Source organism: Nematolebias whitei, chromosome 20, assembly GCF_014905685.2.
Source record: "Nematolebias whitei isolate Nwh7 chromosome 20, NemWhi1, whole genome shotgun sequence".
Classification (NCBI taxonomy): Eukaryota; Metazoa; Chordata; class Actinopteri; order Cyprinodontiformes; family Rivulidae; genus Nematolebias; species Nematolebias whitei.
This window is the reverse complement of record NC_056517.1, coordinates 29757539-29778904: the sequence shown is the minus strand read 5'-3', so window position 1 is coordinate 29778904 and position 21366 is coordinate 29757539. Positions and strand designations below refer to the sequence as shown.

Below are 21366 nucleotides of genomic sequence, written 5' to 3'. Positions count from 1 at the left end.
GAGTCACTCTTTTTAAAAATGGCCTCCACAGCCAACTGATTTTAGAAAACACAAAAATGGCTGTAACTTCATCAGTTTGATAGATATTAAGCTAAAATTTGGTGTGGTAGTAGCTGAGACTAATTCACGAGTTATATTATCTGAGCTCTACGCGTTACACATTTTTCCCCTTAAGATTGGCATAATCGGTTGGAGTTGACCTTGTCTGTTAGCAAAATATCTCATGAATCACTGGTCAAATTTTAACAAACCTTTCAGCAAATAACCATTAGCTGTACAAGTACAACTGATTAACTTTTGGAGCATGGCCGCAGCAGACAACTGATTTTAGAGAGCCCACAAAAGGCTTTAACAGGGTCACTTTTACACATATCACGCTAAAATTTAGTGTGGTAGTAGTGGAGAGTCGTCCCCAACGAATCGCACGAGATCAAGTGCGTTATGATTCATTTGAGGGACATGGGTCATCTCTAACACCTTAAATGGTTGCTTTGCAAATATTAGATTATAAATAAATAAATAATTAGGTCATGCACAAATTAGCGCGTGCTGTCCTTGATGGAGCAGACATGGTGTTCAACCAGTTTCTGGCAGTCTGGCTCCTCCTTCATCATCATCATCATCATCATGGACTCCCTCCCTCCCTCCCTCCCTCCACACCTCCTGTTCCTCCCTTCCGCCGCTGCTCCTTTCGCACAACCGCAGTCCACGGGTGATGCTTGGCGCTCCTTTCTCCTCTTCTTCCATCGTCTCCTCCTCCTCCTCCTCCTCCTCTCTCTCCGAGCTCCGTCCATCATCCACGACATGGGAAGTCAAGGCTGTCGCGCTTCCATCTAGACGGGAAGCCTCACCTCACCGAGCCAAGGTAGGGCAGGGATTATTACTGGAGCATCTTCTTTTCTTCTTTATGGCACGCACGCACGGGAAAATAAAAGCAGTCTTGAGGAGGAGCAGCCGGTTTGTACGCAAGGTGCACAGGGACAAACCGGGTCCGAAGCAGCTGGGTGCACGCGCTGACGGACAGGGAGCCTCTTCCATGACGGGTGCGGCGCGTTATTCTGTGAATTATTACCAGAAACAGTGGAGGGAACCTCTTTAGTCCTTTTTAAACCCCCACGAACAGAATGCATTCATTCCCTTTTACCAATCAGAGGCGGCTTCATTCATTGCTTGGAGGGAGATTAGTTTTTAGTTTGAGGTTTTGTTTCCAGCTGAGGAGCATGCACCGGCTTAACGTGCGCTCACAGGCCTATATCCAGACGCACAAAAGCACAGCTGTCTTCTGCAAGGAGTGAATATTCTAAAAACAGCTTCAGTTCAATAAGTGATGCACAGGAAGGAAACGGGTTTTGTCTTCCAGTGCAAGAAACTCTGAGGTTCAACCAAAAAGAGGTTTACTTCTGGTACATTCTGTCCCTTTGAACCAGTGGTGTCCATTACCGGTCCTCAAGGACCACTATCCTGCATGTCTTCAATGGTCCCAGTGGTTGAACTACATCCTCAGAATGTTCTATACGTTTAAGTAAATCTTACATTCATGTGAATCTGGTGTAAAAGCCGAGATCTTCTACACGGTGGCCCTCAAGGACCACAATTGGTTACCATTGTTTTTACCACTGCCGCTCAGCGAGCAGGTTGCCGGTTCAAATTCTGGCCGGGGACCTTTCAGGGTGGAGTTTGCACGTTCTGTCCGTGCATGTGTGGGTTTTCTCCAGGTGCTCCGGTTTCCTCCCCAAAAACATGTATGTTAGGCTGACTGGTAACTCTAAATTGTCCAGGTGTGAGTGAGAGAGTGAGTGGATGTTTGTCTCGTTTGTGTCCCTGCGATGGACTGGAGACCTGTCCAGGGTGTCCCCACCTCTCGCACAGTGATGGCTGGACATGGGCACCAGTGACCCCCATGACCCGAAAAGGAAGAAGCGGGTACAGATGATGGATGGATTCCATTCATTTGAATCTGGTGTAAAAGCTGAGATCTATATGGTGGCCCTCAAGGACTACAACTGGATACAATTGTTTTTACCACCACCTCTCAGCGAGCAGGTTGTCGGTTCAAATCCCGGTCAGGGACCTTTCTGGGTGGAGTTTGCATCTTCTCTCTGTGCATGTGTATGTTTTCTCCAGTTTCCTCAAATGAACCTTTTTGAGTTCTTGTTCGTTTAATTGACAACTCTAAACTGACACCAGGAGTGAGTGTGAATCTCATTTGTCTGTTTGTGACACTGTGAGAAACTGGTGACCAGTTCAGGGTGGACACCACCTTTCGCTCCATGACCGCTGAATATTGACACCTGCACAGAAAAGCAGGTAAAGAATGGGGGGGATGGATGCTAAGTTTTAACACTTGTGCATTTTGTGTGTCTTTTGTTTCAGACGGGGGGCACAATGAGTGAAGAGCCACCAGCTTCCCCCGGCTGGTTGAGCCCAGACCCCACAGAGTGGGCAACTGGAGGTGGGGCACAGATTGACAACAGCACCAGCATTGGGACGTTTTCAACAGAGGACGTCTTACCGCCTAGCCAGCTGCCACTGCTGGTCAACCCCTGGGACATTGTGTTGTGCTCCTCAGGGTCTCTGATAGCCTGTGAGAACGCCCTGGTGGTGCTGGTGATCTGGCAGAACCCGGCTCTCAGAGCTCCCATGTTCCTGCTGATTGGCAGCCTGGCTCTAGCAGACCTGCTGGCCGGTCTGGGACTCGTCCTTCACTTCACCTGTGCCTACTTGCTCCAGTCTGACTCTGCCCAGCTGCTGACCGTCGGTTTGGTGGTGGCTTCGTTCTCAGCCTCCGTCTTCAGCTTGCTGGCCATCACTATCGACCGCTACCTGTCGCTGTACTACGCCCTCACCTACAACTCCGAGCGGACGGCAGCCTTCACCTACACCATGCTGGTGCTGCTGTGGGGTCTGTCCCTGTGTCTCGGACTGTTGCCAGTCACAGGGGTTAACTGCCTGGCAGAGGAGGCCACATGCAGCGTGGTGCGACCGCTGACCAAGAACAACGTAGCTGTTCTGTCCGTCTCATTCCTGCTTCTTTTCGGACTCATGCTGCAACTCTATGTTCAGATCTGCAAGATTGTGATGCGCCACGCTCACCAGATCGCTCTTCAGCACCACTTCTTGGCCGCCACGCCCCACTACGTCACAACACGTAAGGGGGTGTCGACCCTGGCCATCATTCTGGGTACCTTTGCTGCCTGCTGGATGCCGTTCACCGTCTACTCCCTCATCGCCGACTACACCTACCCGCCGCTCTATACGTACGCCACGCTGGTGCCCGCCACGTACAACTCTGTCATCAACCCCGTGATCTACGCCTTCAGGAACCAGGAGATACAGAAGGCGCTGTGGCTGGTGTGCTGTGGCTGCGTGCCAGCCAGCGTGGCCCATCGGGCACGGACTCCTAGCGACGTCTGACTGCGCAGACGCAGGCGGGAAGAGAAGAGGCAACCTGGGTCAGCTCTGCTCCTTGCTGGACTCGTCCAGTGTCAAAGAGCAGGGGAAGTCTGCGGGAAAGTGGCTTCAGCTCCGGGTGGAGGTGCCACTGGCAGAAGCTGTTCGGGTTTTACCCACAAGGATGGATAAATGGTGTTATTTTCTTTGTTGGAGCAAGGTGTCTCCCTGTCTTCCCCAGTAAGCGGGCTGCATCCCGCTCACCTTTCCCTCATGTCTGCAGAAAGCGCTGAGTGCGTCACACGTCACAGGCAGCAGCTGTGGATAACCATCTGTAGCTCTGGTTGTTTTTATGAAAAAGGAAGAAATCAATTTGCACGTCAGTGTTGCACCATGCCGAGCTGAATATGAAGTTTTTTCCACAGTGAAAATACCCGTCTGGAGCAGCATCGCAGCGCTCTGCCTCGGCTGCTGCACTCTGAACGTGTGTCGAAAGCTGAACAGCCGCGGAGAGCTATAAATAGAGCCGATGCTCTCTGATCCGCTCCACAGCCTAGCCTCCCTTTCGCCTTGCCTATTCCATCTTTCCTTTACTTTTTGCTTTAAGCTGTCAGTGCCCCAACAGACCCCCCCCCCCACCCCAGGTATGCATTTTGTTAGTATGGAAACATCTAACAGAGGCCTAGCTGATGATGTAATCTTACATTATATTCTACTTTATTTGACTTTTACGAACCGTTTTCGACTCCCCCCCCAATGTTGTTAAAAATCTTAAAAGATAATTGGAGATCCAGTTAACTCCTGTAATCAAATTAAAGGTTCTATGGAAAGAGTATAAACAATCAATAGCTTACCTGTTGTAGATAGCTCTAAGAACTGAATCCTGACCAAATTGATGAGGTGGCTAGTTGGAGTGGGGCCAAGACCAAAGTGGATTGTTGTCGTTTTAAAACAACTCCTGTGTCAAAAGTTTTACAGCTGTTCTCATAAACATTTATAAAACCTTTAATTGATTATCGGTTTCACGGTGCACAATTATTCCAGCAGAAATATTATATTTCTCTGAGAGGTTAGCTAATCGCAAACTTTGACAGGGTTCCTACACACGTTCCATTTTGAAATAAGACAACTCTCCAAACTCAAATGTTAACATTATTATTATTTTTTTTTTATGCCAAAGCATCTGAAATTTACTGCGATGTACTGAGTTTATAAAGTTTAGTTATCTGCGTGCTTACAGTTTGAAGATTTATTGGATGTGGCAAAGTTTTTTCTTCGGTTACAAAAGTTTCTTTCACCTGGTTGACCAAACATCCTATAGTGATAAACGGTCATTGACTCAAAGAGAGGCTTTCTATTATACAACACATATTTTACTGCTTTGTGTTCATTTGATTAATTTCTATCAATATGGGGAGTGGTGGTGCAGAGCTTAGAGAAGGTGGGCCTGTGATCGGAAGGTCGCCTGTTCGACTCCCTGACAACAACATCAAAATGTGGGTGGACAAGGTGAAACACGCACACCTGCCTCCACCCTCATTAGCCCCACTCTGGCCCTTGAGCAAGGCCCTTAACCCCCACAATCTGCTCCCAAACAGGTCCCTCTTGAAAATGAGTCCTCGTGACTCAATGAGACTACCTGCATAAATAAAGGTTAAATAAAATAAAAATAAATATAACAAAAACCTTACAGATTGGGCATCCCACAACAAAAAGGTCAATGATTCCTATTTTAGATTCTGATATTTGTCGACCCCACTGGTAAAAAAAAAAACAACCAAAAAAAAAACAGTGAATAATGCAGTGACAGTGTTGAGCTGATTTTTATTTTTTAAATAAATTATAAATGCAGAAAAACATTCTGCTCATTTGAGCAACTTGTAAAATTCCTTTTGCTTTGTGTTTCAGCAAACGCAAAAAAGTATCAAAGTCTAGAAACACTTGCTTTTTTCCACACCCCCCCCCCCCCCACACACACACATTTATCCACACCTGGAAACTAGTAAAACAAAACTCTTCTTCCAATTCATACTTTTCAAGCTCGATTTTACATAGATAATTGCGTAATGTAAAGTTTACGGCAATGTAAAGGTTTACAAAAGTGTTTGCATGAACCGCTGAGATCTTTCTTATTAGTGTTTTAAGATGGCAGCAATCCACTCCGATCTTGACACCGCTTGGCCTATATATACAGAAAAAACAAAACCAAAAAAAAACTGTTTCTTCAAATTGAGGTCTCTCTCCAAGTTACAACAGGTAAGATATTAACTGTTCATAATCTCTCAGCAGAACCCCACGCCAAAAGATTTACCGCTTTAAAACAGTAAATATTAATTTAAAGTGATTCTTCTGAAAATCTATCCTGCTCAGCATCTTATCATCCCCATTATTTCAGATTTAGATCAACGTATGGGCTTTCATTTGCATTTAATTAGCACAAATGCCCATTTTCCTCCCCGAGATCCAGGTGTTGGGTCACTGAGGTCGCTGTAGGTGATGTGCCTGATGTCATGACCTCGATAATTTTGTTTATGTAGAAAGAACCTCGCGTGCAATGCATTATAAGAGCTAAAGTTAATACAAAGAAGCTCCATGCTTCTTGTTTTAAACATGTTTTTATTTTCAGTATTAATATGTGCTGTATGGCTGCTTGCGTCCTATCACATCTAAGCTGTTTCGAGTCACCGTCTCCAACATATCGGTCTCCAAAAACAGATCATGTCAGCAATAGCTAGCCTACAAATGGTTATTTATCAGCCGTGAAGCAATACTCGGACAGCAATAACATCCACGTCTCGTCTTCTCCCAGCAGAGCGAAGCGCAGGAACATCGGTTCGGGTGGCGATGCGTTAACGTGATAAGATGCTCACTCTTGGGCGAGATCAAACTATTCCTCCACCACTGCCTGCTCTCACAGAACATAGAACTGGGTTCCGCCTTTCACAAGGACCCAAGCTGTCCCGGGTGTCCTAAATGAAGAGTGTGTGGTTTGGCACTGTTTTCATGCGTTTTGGTGTGAGTGTTACGTGCAGACTATTTTCTGTGTCCTCGTGCTGCGTCCTGTTTGACACCCTGACCTTAGACGATAACGCTGTCAGTCTTCCTGTCAATTCTGAGAGAAGTGGCCTCGTTTTTCATGTTTGCGGAGCTTCTTGTATTGTGGTGGGACCAGCGACTCAAGCCAAAGTGAAAAAAGGACTGCGACCGAACTGCAATCTTAGTCCTGCCGTCTATTTTCTGTCATCGATATTAAACTCCACCTTAAACGGTCGAGGCAGGCGCCCGTTAAGTGACCTCTGAATGATCCTACGAGCTAAAAACAACTACTTCCAAATACAAAGACGATGCTTCTTCTTTTGCTTTGCTGCTGCCTGTCATCTCACCGAGCCGCACAGACTCATGGTTTTTATCTCCACGGCCTCAGATCAGGTGCAGAATATTTTCTAAATGGGGAAAAAAACAAAATCGTAAACATTCCTAAGCATGAAAATGTAGCCTGTGAACTTGTGCACAGTAATTTGATGAGCACCGTCATAATCTGGTATTTTACTTTTGGAGAAAAGTCTATTTTGTTATAGTAAGTGAATAGCTCTATTTTCCCCCCACTTTAAGCCTGACCTGACTTCTTTCACATTCTGATGTTGTGTGAGATAACAGCGCTGTAACGCCTTTTTCTGAATGTAGTATTTATCAAACTCTCCTCCTCGGGAGTTGTTTTTCTCCTGTAAATTAGGCATGCTGAAGAGGAGGGACTTCCCATCACTGTTGCATGGTGCTACCAAAGCCAGTCTAAAGGATCGGTTGGGTCGCACCAGTTTTTTATTTTATTTTAAATGCTTTTCCACCTCTGCGGTTAACGTCGACAGGTTTCCTCGCTTTAGATGCGGCAGCTTGTCAAGGCTGAGAAAACTTGGCCTGAACAAATTGAGGAAGTTCAACACCAGTGAATGTGAATTTCAAAAAGTTTCTTTGCTGAGCAGTAGAACAAGGGCTTTATTTGAGAACGGACTGTGATGTTGGATGTATTACTCACCTTTAAACACATCTGTTATCCATAGATTCGCAGTGTTTTAATTCACAAAGATGTGTGCAAAGCAATTTTTTTTCTGATACTAGTGACGGACTGTTCTGATGGTTACTAATTTAGAGCTAAATATCAACACTCAAGGGCCTGTGAATGTGTGTGTGTGTGTGAGAGTGTGCGTGAAGATGAGGTGAAGTCACAGTAACAACATCTTGTTTTCAATGTGAAATGCACTTTATTTATTGAGGGTGTGGGGGTGATGAAAATGGCACAACAATTAATTATCTGCAAAATAAAACGTATAAATGATAATCAACATGCACTAACTTAACTGAGATATTGTAAAGAACAAACAAAAAAAAAGACATTTGTGTGAACGTGACGTCTATTTTTCCAAGGTGATATAGTTGTACTTTTTATTGCTTTGGTTATTTCACTCAACTGAGTTCATTTTTGTATTAAATGCAAACGTGCTGTGCATAAAACTCCTGCCTTGACTGATTTTTTTTTGTGTTGTGTTTTTTTTTCTGTGGCCCTGCATTTTATGCAGTCCTGTTTCCTTGGTAACTCCTTTCATGGCTGCACTGTTACTATGGAAACTGACGACTCAAGAGGCAGGTATGTATCGTCCGTACGATGAGTGGGACATTAAAAAGACATGGCAACACGGCCGCGATCCTTCAGTCAAGATTTTATTTCTTTCTGGGTCAGAGGTTACAGAGCAATTGCAAACGCAGCTGGCTCAGTTATCACACTAAGACTTTTTTACATCATGTCACCACAGCATGTTGCTTCATCGGTGGCTTTAATCGGCCACTCTTCCAGTTATATTCATCTACAAATTAAAAACTCATGATCTATAGCATACAGAAGTATTTTAGTATAAACATAAAAAAGATAAGCTCAAGAGGAAAGCTTGTAATAATTCTAATAATCTCAAGCTTCAGGAAGCACCTTCACATTATGTCTATAGTGTTATAACAGGTAGAGACACATTCACAGGGGTGTATTCACAACTTGTGGTTTATAGTGGTCAGCATTAATGTCTATTACAAGTTTGTACAGCATTGTTTGCATATATATATATATATATATTCCCAGTTTTGAAGCATTCAGGTTTTTTTTTTTTTGCATGTGATTGTGTGCAGGTGTAGCGCGTGAGTTCTTCAGCAACAAAATCAGTGATTACCTGTGAGCATTCTTCCAGGTGAGATGAACTGATTGCAAATCTAACAGTGTCAGAAGTTGTCCTATGTTTTGCCTGTGGGTGTGCGTGCGTTAATCCGACCAGTCGTTCTCCTCCAACTCCGAGTCGTCCTCGGAGTCCGAGTATTCCACGGCGATGCGTCTGGACAGGATGGTGGCCACGTCGTTTCCCACCGGCTCTCTCTTGGCCTGCTGCTCTTGTTGCTCCTGCACCTTCTTCAGCTGGATGCCTGGAAATGGAAAAATTTATTTTTGAAACAAAATACTTTGGTGCTTCTTTAGCATTCATAGAAACTTAAAAGAAAAATTCAATAAATGTATGGGGAAAGTCTTTTTATAATAATTTAAAGCGTGGCGACTGTAAAAAATATCTTGAATTGAAGAAAACAGTGATATTTGTCTATTGCATCTTTTTGTACCTTACCTCTGAGAAAAAACAATGTTTTTACCAAACAGAACGATTAAGACCCTTTTTTTAAAAATAATTAAATAAAGCCTTATGTGCTGAATTGGATTAAATAGAGTATTATTTTAAGACAGGGGTGTCCAAACATTTTCATATGTGGGCCAAAACCTTGAAGATGAAAGGAGTCGCGAGCCACATTTAAAAATAAAGAAAAAGGTGAAATAAATGAATAATAACAAGCGTACATATTTTTTGTGGATTTTTTAAACTCATTGTAAACAATATTTCGAGGAACGGACAAAATTTACTTATTTTGGTGGAAAAGGTGTTCTAAATTGACTGTAGATCCAAAACATTAAAAGCTTCATGTTTAATTAAATAAAAAAAAATAAAGTTATTTCTTAAATTAAATGTATTTGATTTTATTGATTTATTGCCAAAAGATTGTATTAAACTTAGTATTGCTCATTTTTGAGATTTTATTTTTTTTTAATCCATTTTGCTGTTGAACCTAAAAAGTTATATAAAAAAATTATCATTAAATTTGCAAAAGTTCTACATCACTCTCTTAAACCTACGGGTCAGAATTATTCCATCCTTAAACTGTAGTTGTGGGCCACACAAAATCATGCCAAGGGCCACAAATGGTCCCCGGGCCACACTTTGGACACTCCTGCTTTAAGATATAAACTTATAACTTTACAACTGTAAATAAAGTCTTTAATAAACTAGAGAACAGGTGAAATAATGTGTGCTGATCCAAATCATTTGTTGCTTCTAACTTACTATACATATAATTTTATTAGAATTTAACGACATTTAAAGAGTTTCATAATAAACAGAAGGAAAAGGAAAAACTAAAAATATATATTGACATTCTACAGCTTTTACCCATACGTATAGCAGCCAGCAGATCACTGCGAGCGTCACTGATCGCCGTGTTCTCAACCGGTGCAGTGGACAATATCTTGTGAGTTGTGGAGTGGGAGGCACCAGCTGGAGCAGGTAGAGGTGGAGGACCAGGAGGAGGAGGAACTGCTGGGCCTCCAGATACATGTGGTGGAGGTGGAGCGTATCCGCCGGCGCCAGCAGCCATTGTACCAGGAGGCACTGGACCTCCAGGTGGTAAGGCAAAGGCCGTCTGAACAGAAGGGATGAGAGGTGCGGGGGGAGGAGGAGGAGCAGTGTTGGCATAGCCATCCATACTGAAAGACAGGACAGAAATCAGAGAGATGTGCAGTTAGCTACACTAGGTGGCAGTATTAATCCAGTTAATTAGTTTATTCAAGCACCTTTGTGGTTTATGATATTATCTTTGATTTACATTATAACATATACAAATTATGTCATATTTAAAGAAATAAATAAACTATCAAAAAGAGGTGTGAAATAATGAAGCTCGGCCTTTGTCAACTCATTACTGCAGACACAGGCACAGTTCTCATGTTTTCTTCTTATTGTTAGGAAAAAATATCGATACAAATGAGTCAGCAAGTGACACCTGTATTTACCTGTATTCTACAGGTGGGAGAGACATAGAGCCCCCGTTTATTGCATCAGCAGGTGGAGGAGGCAGAGGGACCTGGTGGTGGTGAGAGCGACCCAGCGTGCCCCCCTGATAGGCCAGCATAGTCCTGCCTCTGCTGTCGTGTTCAGCTCCTCCACGAGGGGCGTGTCCAGCCGCCATGTGAGCAGCCAGCGCGCTGGGCGGCGGGCCAGAATAGGTGTGGGCGTGGCCAGCATGGTTCATACTGTTGGGGTAATAATGCTGCTCTGCACCGTGACCCCTGGTAAGAATATTTTTTATATGTAAAAAAAAAAAAAAAGCTGTTTATTGTGTTGACAATGAATAACGTTGTTTGTAACTACCTGTTCTCCGGAGACATGGACCCCTCAGAGGAAGCTGCTCTGTCTCGGTGTATGGTATGTCGATGGTCTGGCCTCAGCTCTTTATCCAAAGCCATCATGTTCCACTCCTGTCGACGATTCCTCGCCTTGCGGACCTTCTTAACTTCCCTTTGCAACGTTCCATCCACACATCGCCTCTGCTCCTGCGGTAAATGGAAAGAAACGAGCAATTAGATCCTTCTCCGTTCCAACAACAAATAAATTACGGCTGTGGTAGCACTTTATTTACATTCTTCTACGGAGGAATTCCACTGAGATTACATTTTGTTTTGTGTTTGAAACTCAGGGAGGAAATTGTGTCTGGCAGGCAATTAAAATTGTATTATCAGCCACACTAAAGTGATCAGGAAAATTAAACCACAGCAAGTTCTGTGAGATACTCTGAGTCAGAGTTGTACCTTCTGCTTCCTCTTCTCTTTCCTCTTGTCCTCAGTGTCCTGAAGCATCTTTTCTTTCCACAAGTCAAAAAAGTAGGAGGGGTCTGTGTAGAATTTAAGAGCTTCCTTATGATCATCCCTTCAGAAAAAACACCAAGAAGGTTATATTTACAAAAATCTTCTCAAACAAACATTTCTGTTTAGGCAAATTAAGAAATGTGGTACTCTGGCTGAAACTGAACTTCGTTTCATCCTAATGTCTCTGCATTTGTCTTTTTTTAATTATTATTATTAAATTAAATGCTGTAGTGTCAGTGAAGCAGACGTATGAAAGCCCATTTCCGTCATGAAAGAAAAAATAAAAGCCCAACAGGAAGTCATAATTTCGACATTTAAAGTCATAATTATTGGAATAAAAGTCATAATTTCGAGTTTTAATGTCATAATTATGAGAATAAAAATCCAAATTATGACTTTAAAAGTCAAAATTATGACTTCCTGTTGGGCTTTTACTTTTTCTTTCATGGCGGAAATGGGCTTCCACACAGACGTAACAATCTGTCAAACAATTACAATAACAGCTTTTAAAAAAAGCAATAATTTTCAAATCAGCAACTGGAAATATGAAGGTAAATGTCATTACAACACATTTTCTGAAACATTTAAGCAGTATGTGATGGAAAACTGATTATGTGATGTTAAAAAATGGTTTATATGAGGTCTGTATTTTTTAATTAACTTTAAAGAAACTGCATTTTACACTTCTGTCATTTAAAACAATTTACAACAATGTATCTTTGAAGATAGATTTGTAAACAATTATTTATATACCGGTATAGGACTCTTTTTAAAGTAAATTAAATGTTTTAGCTCTTTATAGTTGTCTATAAATTTATATAAAAGCTGATGGTGTTTTATACTCTCATGGTTTTATGTAGAAAACATTTATTTTTTCAAATATTGTGTACAAAAATGAACAATTTTCATAGATTTTTTTTTCTGGAAACAATTGGATATCAGTTTGTCTTTACACCATCAGTAAATTCAGAAAAGTCTATTTATTTAAAATAGTTCTTTTAAATAAGGGTGCAGGACATCTGCGTGTTTGGTAAAAGTGTCCATTCTTCAACAGCACCAACCTGTAAGGTGTGAGGATGGTGAGAGGGGGAGGCTTGTCGCTCACGTTGTACATCTCTCTGACTGGATTCGGCACGCTGCTCTTGGACACCACCTGCTGGTCCTGAGTGGTGGAGCTCTTAAAGGCCTTCCTCATGTTGATATCTTGCAGAGACACTGAGAACACAAAGAAACATGGCAAATAATGAAAGTCTGTCTTGCTAAAAGGAAAGGGAATGAAAATAAATATAAAAGTGGGTAGAAGATGCAATTTTTCAGTAACGTTTCAAGGTTTGCTTCTGGCTTTGGACCCACCTTCCTCCACAGTGGAGTCCAGCTGTGTGACTTTGACAGCGAGCCGGTCGATGCGGTCCTGCAGAGAGTTGGCACGAAGGTAGAAGCTGTTGGCCTCGTTGAACAGCTCGCCGAATATGTCCTCTGCATGTTTACCTTGGAAGGAGTTACGAAAAGAACAACAAAAATAGAAACAGAAAAATAAATGGAGTTTAATCTTCCTGCAAAGTGTTTATAGCCAAGCAGATCCCTGCAGAGACTGAAGTCTGATCAATACAGCGATAATGTGACACAAGGCGAAACTAGAATCTGAGGATCTTTGCTGGAAATGGTAATTAATACGGCACCATATTACAACTTTCCTCTTGAATAATGGAACAATTGCTAAATATAAATCACCCAAATTGAACTTTGTGTACTTTTGACCAAAAGCAGCGGTATTTATATCAAGTTATAACATATTTTAAAATTTTTAAAGGTGCCTTCGATAATAATGGAGACTCATGAGTTTAGGGTTTGTAGTGCAAAGCCTAAAAAAAATCATTAACCACTTTAATTCAGGCAAGAAGAAACAGGTTTCTGACCAGCTTCTCCAAAAAAAACAAAAAACTTTAAAGCAACTTATTAAAGGGTCGCGACGTTAACTCGGCTGTGTCTGATTCATACGAACTGGGTGGGTCAAACTGGACTTTCTTTAGTAAATATTTATCTTTTTAGTTATCGATGCATCACCATGAATCTAAATTAAATTAGTTTTTGCGTGTATTTTTACTTTCATTCAACAAGTTAACCATTTTAAGAGTTAGATCAATCAACAAAAAAATAATCATGTAACAAACAAGTCAGTATTTTTATGTTATGCAATCAATTGGCTTTTGAAACTCAGATTTGAATAACTATGAACTGCACCCTATTCAATCATTGCTAAGGAATTTGACTTTATCTTTACATCTTTTTATTTTTACACATTAAAACTCGGCGATAAGTTAAGTAAACTAAATCCTAATTCATGCAAATCTGTGGGGCATTCAGTCTTAGAATATACTGACAAATTTAAGGTAAAAATGTTGCATGCTAAAAGAAATAAAAGCCAAAATGATTAGTCCTTTTTACTTTTCCAAAAAGCAGATTATATCTCTAGTGCAAAGTGATGCTCCTGTTGGCCTCTGTTTTCTGTTCTGGTGTTTTTGGAAACATCTCCTGTAGGACAAATGAATCATGTCCCTGCACTGGAAAACTTAGAGGCTGAGAGAGAAGTTGCTTGCAAGAGTTAAATAATTATTTTAGCCAGTAGTTAGTGGACACAGCAGTGTGAATCTGGGCTGTGGGACAGCGACAAGATAAAACAACAGAAACCAAACAGAGTAGTTTCAGTATGATTCTAACAAGTGTAGTAGTATAGAACAAAGTGTCCTTTGTCATATGCAGAATGGCAAACACAGGGTTATTTCTGTTCTCCCTGCTGACAGGATGGGCTGCAGAAAAAACATTTAAAGGAAGGAAGAATCACAGATCCGGCTGCCAGAGTTGAAGGGCTCGTCATCTCTCTAGTGGTCCACTCGCACACATGTCCACAAAAACATGCACAGCATACATAGCATGTAGATTTCCTCCGTCGGGCCTGTGCAAGAACTTATATTTAACCCGCACAGCTGTTGTTGAGAGGCCAACTCCCACGGCAGGAACTTGACACAATAAGATCCAGACAGAATCGATTGGGCTGAGCCAAAAAGCAACAAGGACTGGTTTGAATTTATGCTACTGAAGTTCACAACAAACCTTGAACCCAGTTAGTGTGAGAGCAGGAAAATGGGTGCAGCTCAGGATGAATTAGTGTGAGGTAGCTGCCAAGTGAAAACACATTAAGGCGCTGATGATGGGCTGAGAGATGTTTGCTTCTGCCAGTAATAACTCGGTGAAGTATGTTTCCAGTGAGCGAAAATATTGACAGATCTACATGCAAACAGCTCTCACACACTCTAACATGCACAGTGGAGCTGCACTGTCACGTGCACACAGCCGGGCTGATAAGTTCATTTTTGCTGCGCTGTCTGAAAGGATTACATTTCAATGCTCCGTGTTCCAGTGTGAGGCGGCTATAAGCCCGCAATAAGCCCTATGACCCTGAGACTGTAACCATGACAACGACCAAATCAATCACAGCTTTGGGATTAATGAGGAAAACATGTGATCTGCTACAAAGAGGCTATACGCAGTTTAACCATCATCATATGGAACTTACCCCGAGGATGCTGTGAGTTCAGTCTGTTTTTAGTGTGACACAAAAATAAACTTTGTGTTGTTTTATTTGACTTATTTTTTCCAAATTTGGGGATTTTTACTCGTTTTCTGGAATGTATGTTCATATCTTACTCAGGCTGCTGAGCTGGCGAATGATGGCAGACAGCGTGTTGTTCATCACACACTCCAGCTCGCTGCCGATGCCCTCGGGCAGCGCTCCTCTGCAGAGGTGACGCGGCTCGATGTTCCTCTTCACCAGCGGCATGGCGAGGCCTCACGCTCCCGACACAAACTGGAGGGGAAAGCAAGGAACGAGCACACACACCCAATCAAACACCCTTGTAGCTGCTCAGGACTTAAATTGCTAAAGTGTTAATGAGCAAGACATCAATTAAACTCCTAATTACTTTCATGATTAATGCTGTCATTTATAAAGGTGGAGCAAGGCAACCTCTTAATTCCCAAAAGACAAAACCGCGTGGTTTAGTTTAATTTTCTTTACCATTACTGATTAACACCAATGGATGTTTTTTCTTAATAAATTCTAGCAATTAGGTATATTATTTTTTATATATGGTATGGTATGGTATGGTATGAAGTTTATTCATTTTAAAAAAGTACAAAACAATTCCATAACATATAATATTCATATATATTATATCACATATATTATACAATTCCATAACATAATATATATTATTTGTTCACAACTTCAGTTCATATTTTAAATAACAGTAAAGTGAAAAGCTCTGCTTGTTTGATAAGTTTTTTTTGGTGGGTTTTGATTTTTATATTTGAAACAGTCAAACAGGAACTAAAGAATAATTTTTCCACACTTATCCCGATTCGAAAATCACTGAAATATGTTTTAAATAAGTTTCTGGAAGCTGCGTCATCTCACATTTACTCAAAATCTGTAAATGTCTCATAGTTATGAACAAAAAACATAAAAAGGTGAAGAAAGTGTTGGCAAGACATAGTAAAGGGGAGTTGCATTTTAAAGTAAAGTCCCATTTTTCATCTTTTTGTGCACTTTCTTTTACATGGCAACCAACTGATGCGTGGTTGGACGTTCATCAGGCTGATGACCAACGAGGTGCCAAAGCCAGAAGACTCCTGGTGACCAGCAGAGAGATTAAAGCATTAGGGAGAGGAAGATCCAGCGTGCCAGCTAATCCCAGGCCAGATTGTCACAGGCCCAGCTGGAAAACTGGCATGACTGACTTTTTTTTCAGACAATATAAGCAGTACTGATGAGTACTTTTGCCCACACCCATTGAGGCTCTGAACTGGAGTGTCTAAATTAAACCTCAGTTCCTTCTGATTAGAAACTCTAGTTCAAAGGACTGCTGACAATTGCAAAAAGCAGGAGAGAAGTCAGGGAGCATCATAGCAGCCCTCTTATCAGTGACGCTTCCTGCATCCTGTTTTGGAACTGGAACTGGCTCCTGTTTCCTCAATGTCCTTTCTCTCCTTCCTGTCCAAAAACACTTGGCCAGAACAATACAGCTACGGCTCAAGAAGAAACCAAAAGGACAGACAAGAACTTTTTCCCAATCGAAATGTTCTCACACTGTTTCTCAAATATGATTCCAGGGCTTTTGAGTTGCTGTTGTGCAGAAAAGTGGAACAGAAAAACGGCAGAAATCATCAAAAGAAGAAGCAGGTTGGAAAAAGGCAGGAGATCTGGCAACCTGACAGAGGGTTAATTATAGCAAGCGTATGAAGCACAAAACCAAGCATAAAAAAACAGAACAAATATAAACTCGTTATACTAAAGCAACCATCTTTAATCATTTCTCTCAGGCAAAACTACACTTTGCAAACAGTCCCAGCAGGAAACCACAGCATTACAGCTGAAAAGATGCTTCTTTTCACCCACAGTCATTTCCACCAGCTGAGTCCTCCTCTCACTCTCTTTTCTTAGCTAGAGACCCCCCTCCAAAATCCAGCAGCATCCTTCCAACAAGAAAAGACAAAAGCAAAGTGTGAAATTACACCATCATGTGTTGCCACTAAGGACAACAAAAACATCCCGTAAGGACTGAATTGTCCCCAGAAACAAAGCTTTCTGCGTGAATGCTTTGGAAACGCCGAGCTTTCTCTTGTGTAGAAAATGAGGTGATGCAAATTAGAAGATTGCATGTTTTCGCTCCGCACTGTCTGTCTTGAATGACAATCACACTGATGAGGGCGAAGTAATGAGCGACTGGAGGGGGGGGGGGGGCGACACGCAGGGAGGAGGGACGGGGCCTCGTGAAAGGCAGAGGAGACACCAAGTGGGATAGAGTGAGACTAGATGAGATACAGTGAATAAGATGGTGTGTGTGTGTGGAAAATACAGAGTATATGTGTGTTTGATGGGAGCAAAAGTAGATCGAGTGAGGGGGAAGGGGTACGAACAGAGACCTCAGGGAAGCCACTGAAAGGTTCCCGGGACAATGGAGCTCCGTTCACACGGCAACAGCACCAGCTCTCCCACGAATCCCCCACCACCACCCGCCTCCTTTAGGGCCCCCTTTCCTAATAAAGCAGTGAAAGCACTCCTCCTTCATCCTCACTCTCAGGGAGGATGAGACAAATCAGAAACACATTCTCACTCTAATGTTTACTCCTCCTTAGGGTCATGTGTTTCCTTTAATTATTACAGCACAACTCAGCCAAACAAAATGTCCAACAACACACCAGGTAGCCCCTCAAATGTCCCATTAGCAGTGTGAAAACTGGCACATCAGCAGCAAAAACACATTTGATCTTCAGAGACGTGACATCTGGACTAAAACACACATCCCCTGCAGAACTCCCACATCTCCAAACCAACACGCAGCAGCGATGGAGGAGGCCTCACTACAACAGATAGAAGAACTCCATTAGGTTCTGAAAGAGGGGAGTCATTACCAATTCATGTGCAGAGTACAGCTTCTTGTGTCAGATGCTGTTTTGCTTGGTCTGATGTTTTGAATAATGCAGCCTGGATTACGTCAGGTCACACTGCCCTAAATATGATGTTTAAGTATAAAAAAACCTGCAGTGACTTCTTACAGTTCATGACCATCTCTTTAGTTTAACAGTATTCAGACATATGTGATGTCATCTGGGTAAAACTTTACTGACTTTTCAGTTTAGCATGGAGTTTAACAACAAATAAACACAAATTAATCATTTATTGTGACTTTGTGTACTTTTTAAATACTTCTGCTTCACTGGAAATATTACGTTTCCACTAAGACTTAATAATGCATATTTTGAGTAAACCCTTAAGATTATTCTTGCTCAAATATCTGACTTTTTAATCCAAACACGATCCAAAAGTGTTATACATAATCCCCAAAGGATAAACGATTCAGCTAAGGAGCTAATTTATTTCAGGCTAGATGGTTAAACTATTCAAATTTTGGACACTATTCACTTATAAAACATAAAACGAGTTGAAAAACTGCAACTCGTTCACTGATTTTACCTTTTTTGCAACAAATTCTGTAAAAAATAAGGGGGTTTCTATCTATGTCCTTATATGTATCCATGTTGTGTTTGGTAACAAACCATTTTATGAGCAAGTAGAGATATTTTAAGCCAAATGGAATAAATAAGCACAAAAATCTCTCATCCAATTTGACAGATAATGTATTTGTTGTGGTAGTGGCTGTGACTGGTCTCAGTAGATTGTGCAAGATATTTGATTCAAATTTGGCCATGAATTGTTTGCAGCCAACTTTATCCATCTGTTAGAAAAAAACTGCTCATGAACCACTGGAGGGATTTTAATTAAACTTTCTGGAAATAATCATTAGGTATACATCTATAACTCTTTACCTTTTGGAGCCAGCATAACACAAAATATCTGCCACAGTCTGTTACTCTTAGAAAACATAAAAACAGTTGTAATTCTGTCAATTTCACAGACGTTGTACTAAAATTTATTGTCGTTGCAGCTATTTCACATTCTACTCATCAAAACCAACACTTTGCTTTAAATTTCAGCAGTAACTTTTGGAAGCAGCCCTGTTTGTCTGTTAGCAAAATATGTCATGAATCACAGGGAACTTCTTAGAAGTGATAATTTAATGTACATCTACAACTGTTTAACCTTTTGGAGAAAATCCTATTTAAAATAGCCACTGAAGCTTACTGATATTAGCCAACGCAGAAATGGCTATAACTCAGTCAATTATACAAATATTGAACTAAAATTTGATGTAGTAGTAGCTGAGAGTCGTTCACACACATACTCCTGAGTGTTTACTTGTAATACTTTAGTTAACTCCACAACTAGCTTGACAGTCCAATGATGGTAAGTTGACAATATGCGATAATATCATTAACTTTTTCTAAAAAATAATGACTATATTGTTAATATTTAACACCTTATATTGATAGTGGTGTAAAAAAAAATTTATTTTACTGTTATTGTAAAGTATTATGCCTTAAAAACAGCAGCTTAGCCCCACACGGAGGAATAAATTTATGGTAACCGCGATCGATCAGTGTTCCGCACCATCGCCTCCCATTACGGATGGACTGACCCACATCTGTTCGTCCACCTCGCTCCCCCACTTTCTGCGCCATTTTCAATATAAAATTAAACAAACCATTATCGGTTTAGTTGCCTAAAAACCACCGATGCACAGACTGTAATAATTCCCCGTCTAAAATGTTTCAAAGCGACCTATATAGTGATGTTCAGCGCCTCGGCATCGTGTCTTACCCTCCACTCGCTGACCGGGGGTCCGCTCTTGACTGACCGGTTAGCTAGCTTAAATGTCCGATATATTCGACTACTTTATTTGAATAAATCAGAAAAGAGTCAACAGAAATATTCACACAAATGTCACAGTTATTGTATAAGGTGTTACTTCTCGTTGTAAAAAGTATCAAAGGGCCCTCACCAGTACTTGAATTATTAGAAGAAATCAGTTCGTCCGAATGCACCGTTAGATACTCATATTAGCTCTGCCATCCTGTATCCCCTTCACAACCCAGTCTGACCACTCCGGTGAAAAACCTTTGGGGGGACGAAGACACGCCTACCACGCCTATGAACCAATCATATCAGCGCATAGAGAATTTAGCGCTTGACAGACGTCCTCAACAACCAATGGTAGAGCTATAAAAGAAAAACAGCGAGGGAACCTCCCCAGCTGGAGAAAACGCTTTTGAGAATGGAAGGGGCGGATTGGGCGTTGCTGAAAGACTTTCCATCATTTAGCCAGGTCCCATTTCTTGTCAAGATTATGCTGTTAGGTTTGTAGTCCAAGCGATAGGATACCATGTGTATCTGCATAATAAGTACCAGAAGGCTTGCTATTAAACTACACCCCTTCCAGGTATTAAAAAACCCTTCAATTGATGGCTATGATTAATATAACATCTGACCACAATCGCCAGATTGACCACAGTCCACTTCAGATTTGTTTTGTAATGTTTCAAAATGTTAAAAACTGATTGCTTAACTAAACCCAGACAACCAATTTTGAACTGATGAATTCAAGGATTCAAGGTTCTTTATTCAAGGATTCAAGTTTTTTTTTAATTGTTGTACACCACATGTGGAACGAAATTGTGTACACAGGGTCCCAGTTATCCAACAAAAGTATTAAAATGCAAAAGAAAAACAGTTAAAAGATCTAAGTTATGTACTAAAAATAAAATTTAACTAAAAATACACTAAGCACTATCAGCATAAAAAAAACAATACGCTGAACAGCGGCAGGAGTCTGTGTGAACACAGCAACATGAAACAGATCAGCAGCAACATGATGTGATTTTTCACAGTGATTATCCTGGTTAGATATTCATAACAGCCTCAGGGTAGAAGCTGTTTCTCAGTCTAGGTCTACACTTAATGCTCCATAACCTCCTTCCTGAGGGGAGCGGGGCAAAAAGTGTGTGTGCTGGGTGAGTGGGGTCCTTCATGATGCAAGTGGCCCTCTTCCTGCATCTGGAGATGTAAATGTCTGTGATGGTGGGGAGGTTGACTCCAACAGTCTTCTGTGCAGCCTTCATCACTCTCTGCAAAGCTTTTCTTTCTGCAGCTGTGCAGCCTCCATGCCACACGTTGATGCTGAAGCACAGGATGCTCTCCACTGCACACCTGTAGAAGGAGGTGAGGACTGAGCTTCCCAGACCAGCTCGTCTCATCCGCCTGAGGAAGTAGAGTCTCTGATGAGCTTTCTTAATCAGGCTGGTAGTGTTGTTGCCCCAGCTGAGGTTGTCATTCAGGTGCACATCTAAGTACTTATAGCTGGAGACCACTTCCACTGCAGATCCTCCTATGTTCTGGGGGGGGGGGGGGGGTATGTTTGTTCCTTCTGAAGTCCATGACCATCTCCTTTATCTTCTTCACATTGATGTGAAGCTTATTCTCCTTGCACCAGCTCTCCAGGTTTTCCACCTCCCGCCTGTAG

General features: G+C 41.6%; 2 protein-coding genes across 2 annotated transcripts; one reads left to right on the top strand and one right to left on the bottom strand.

Moving 5' to 3' along the window:
• The first annotated feature begins 792 nt into the window (after nucleotides 1–792).
• Nucleotides 793–3781, top strand: gpr12 (G protein-coupled receptor 12). Its single transcript, XM_037693795.1, has 2 exons — nucleotides 793–865; nucleotides 2374–3781. Exon 2 carries the CDS (start codon nucleotides 2386–2388, stop codon nucleotides 3412–3414), a length of 1029 nt encoding a protein of 342 aa, XP_037549723.1. The 5' UTR covers nucleotides 793–865; nucleotides 2374–2385; the 3' UTR covers nucleotides 3415–3781.
• A 4708-nt stretch (nucleotides 3782–8489) lies between these two features.
• Nucleotides 8490–19968, bottom strand: wasf3b (WASP family member 3b). Its single transcript, XM_037694154.1, has 9 exons — nucleotides 19849–19968; nucleotides 15095–15254; nucleotides 12743–12877; nucleotides 12451–12604; nucleotides 11333–11450; nucleotides 10896–11077; nucleotides 10538–10813; nucleotides 9918–10231; nucleotides 8490–8850 (listed from the first exon to the last, which is right to left on the bottom strand). Exons 2-9 carry the CDS (start codon nucleotides 15225–15227, stop codon nucleotides 8693–8695), a joined length of 1470 nt encoding a protein of 489 aa, XP_037550082.1. The 5' UTR covers nucleotides 15228–15254; nucleotides 19849–19968; the 3' UTR covers nucleotides 8490–8692.
• Between the last annotated feature and the right edge of the window lie 1398 nt (nucleotides 19969–21366).

Bases quoted from the DNA above. Each gene is read 5' to 3' on its own strand.
- gpr12 (XM_037693795.1), top strand. From the start codon at position 2,386: ATGAGTGAAGAGCCACCAGCTTCCCCCGGCTGGTTGAGCCCAGACCCC.
- wasf3b (XM_037694154.1), bottom strand. From the start codon at position 15,227: ATGCCGCTGGTGAAGAGGAACATCGAGCCGCGTCACCTCTGCAGAGGA. The intron at 12,878-15,094 runs GTAAGATATGAA...ACTCCTTCCAAG, and splicing joins TCGCCAGCTCAGCAGCCTGA to GTAAACATGCAGAGGACATA. The intron at 11,078-11,332 runs GTACAACTCTGA...CATTTACCGCAG, and splicing joins AAGAGAAGAGGAAGCAGAAG to GAGCAGAGGCGATGTGTGGA.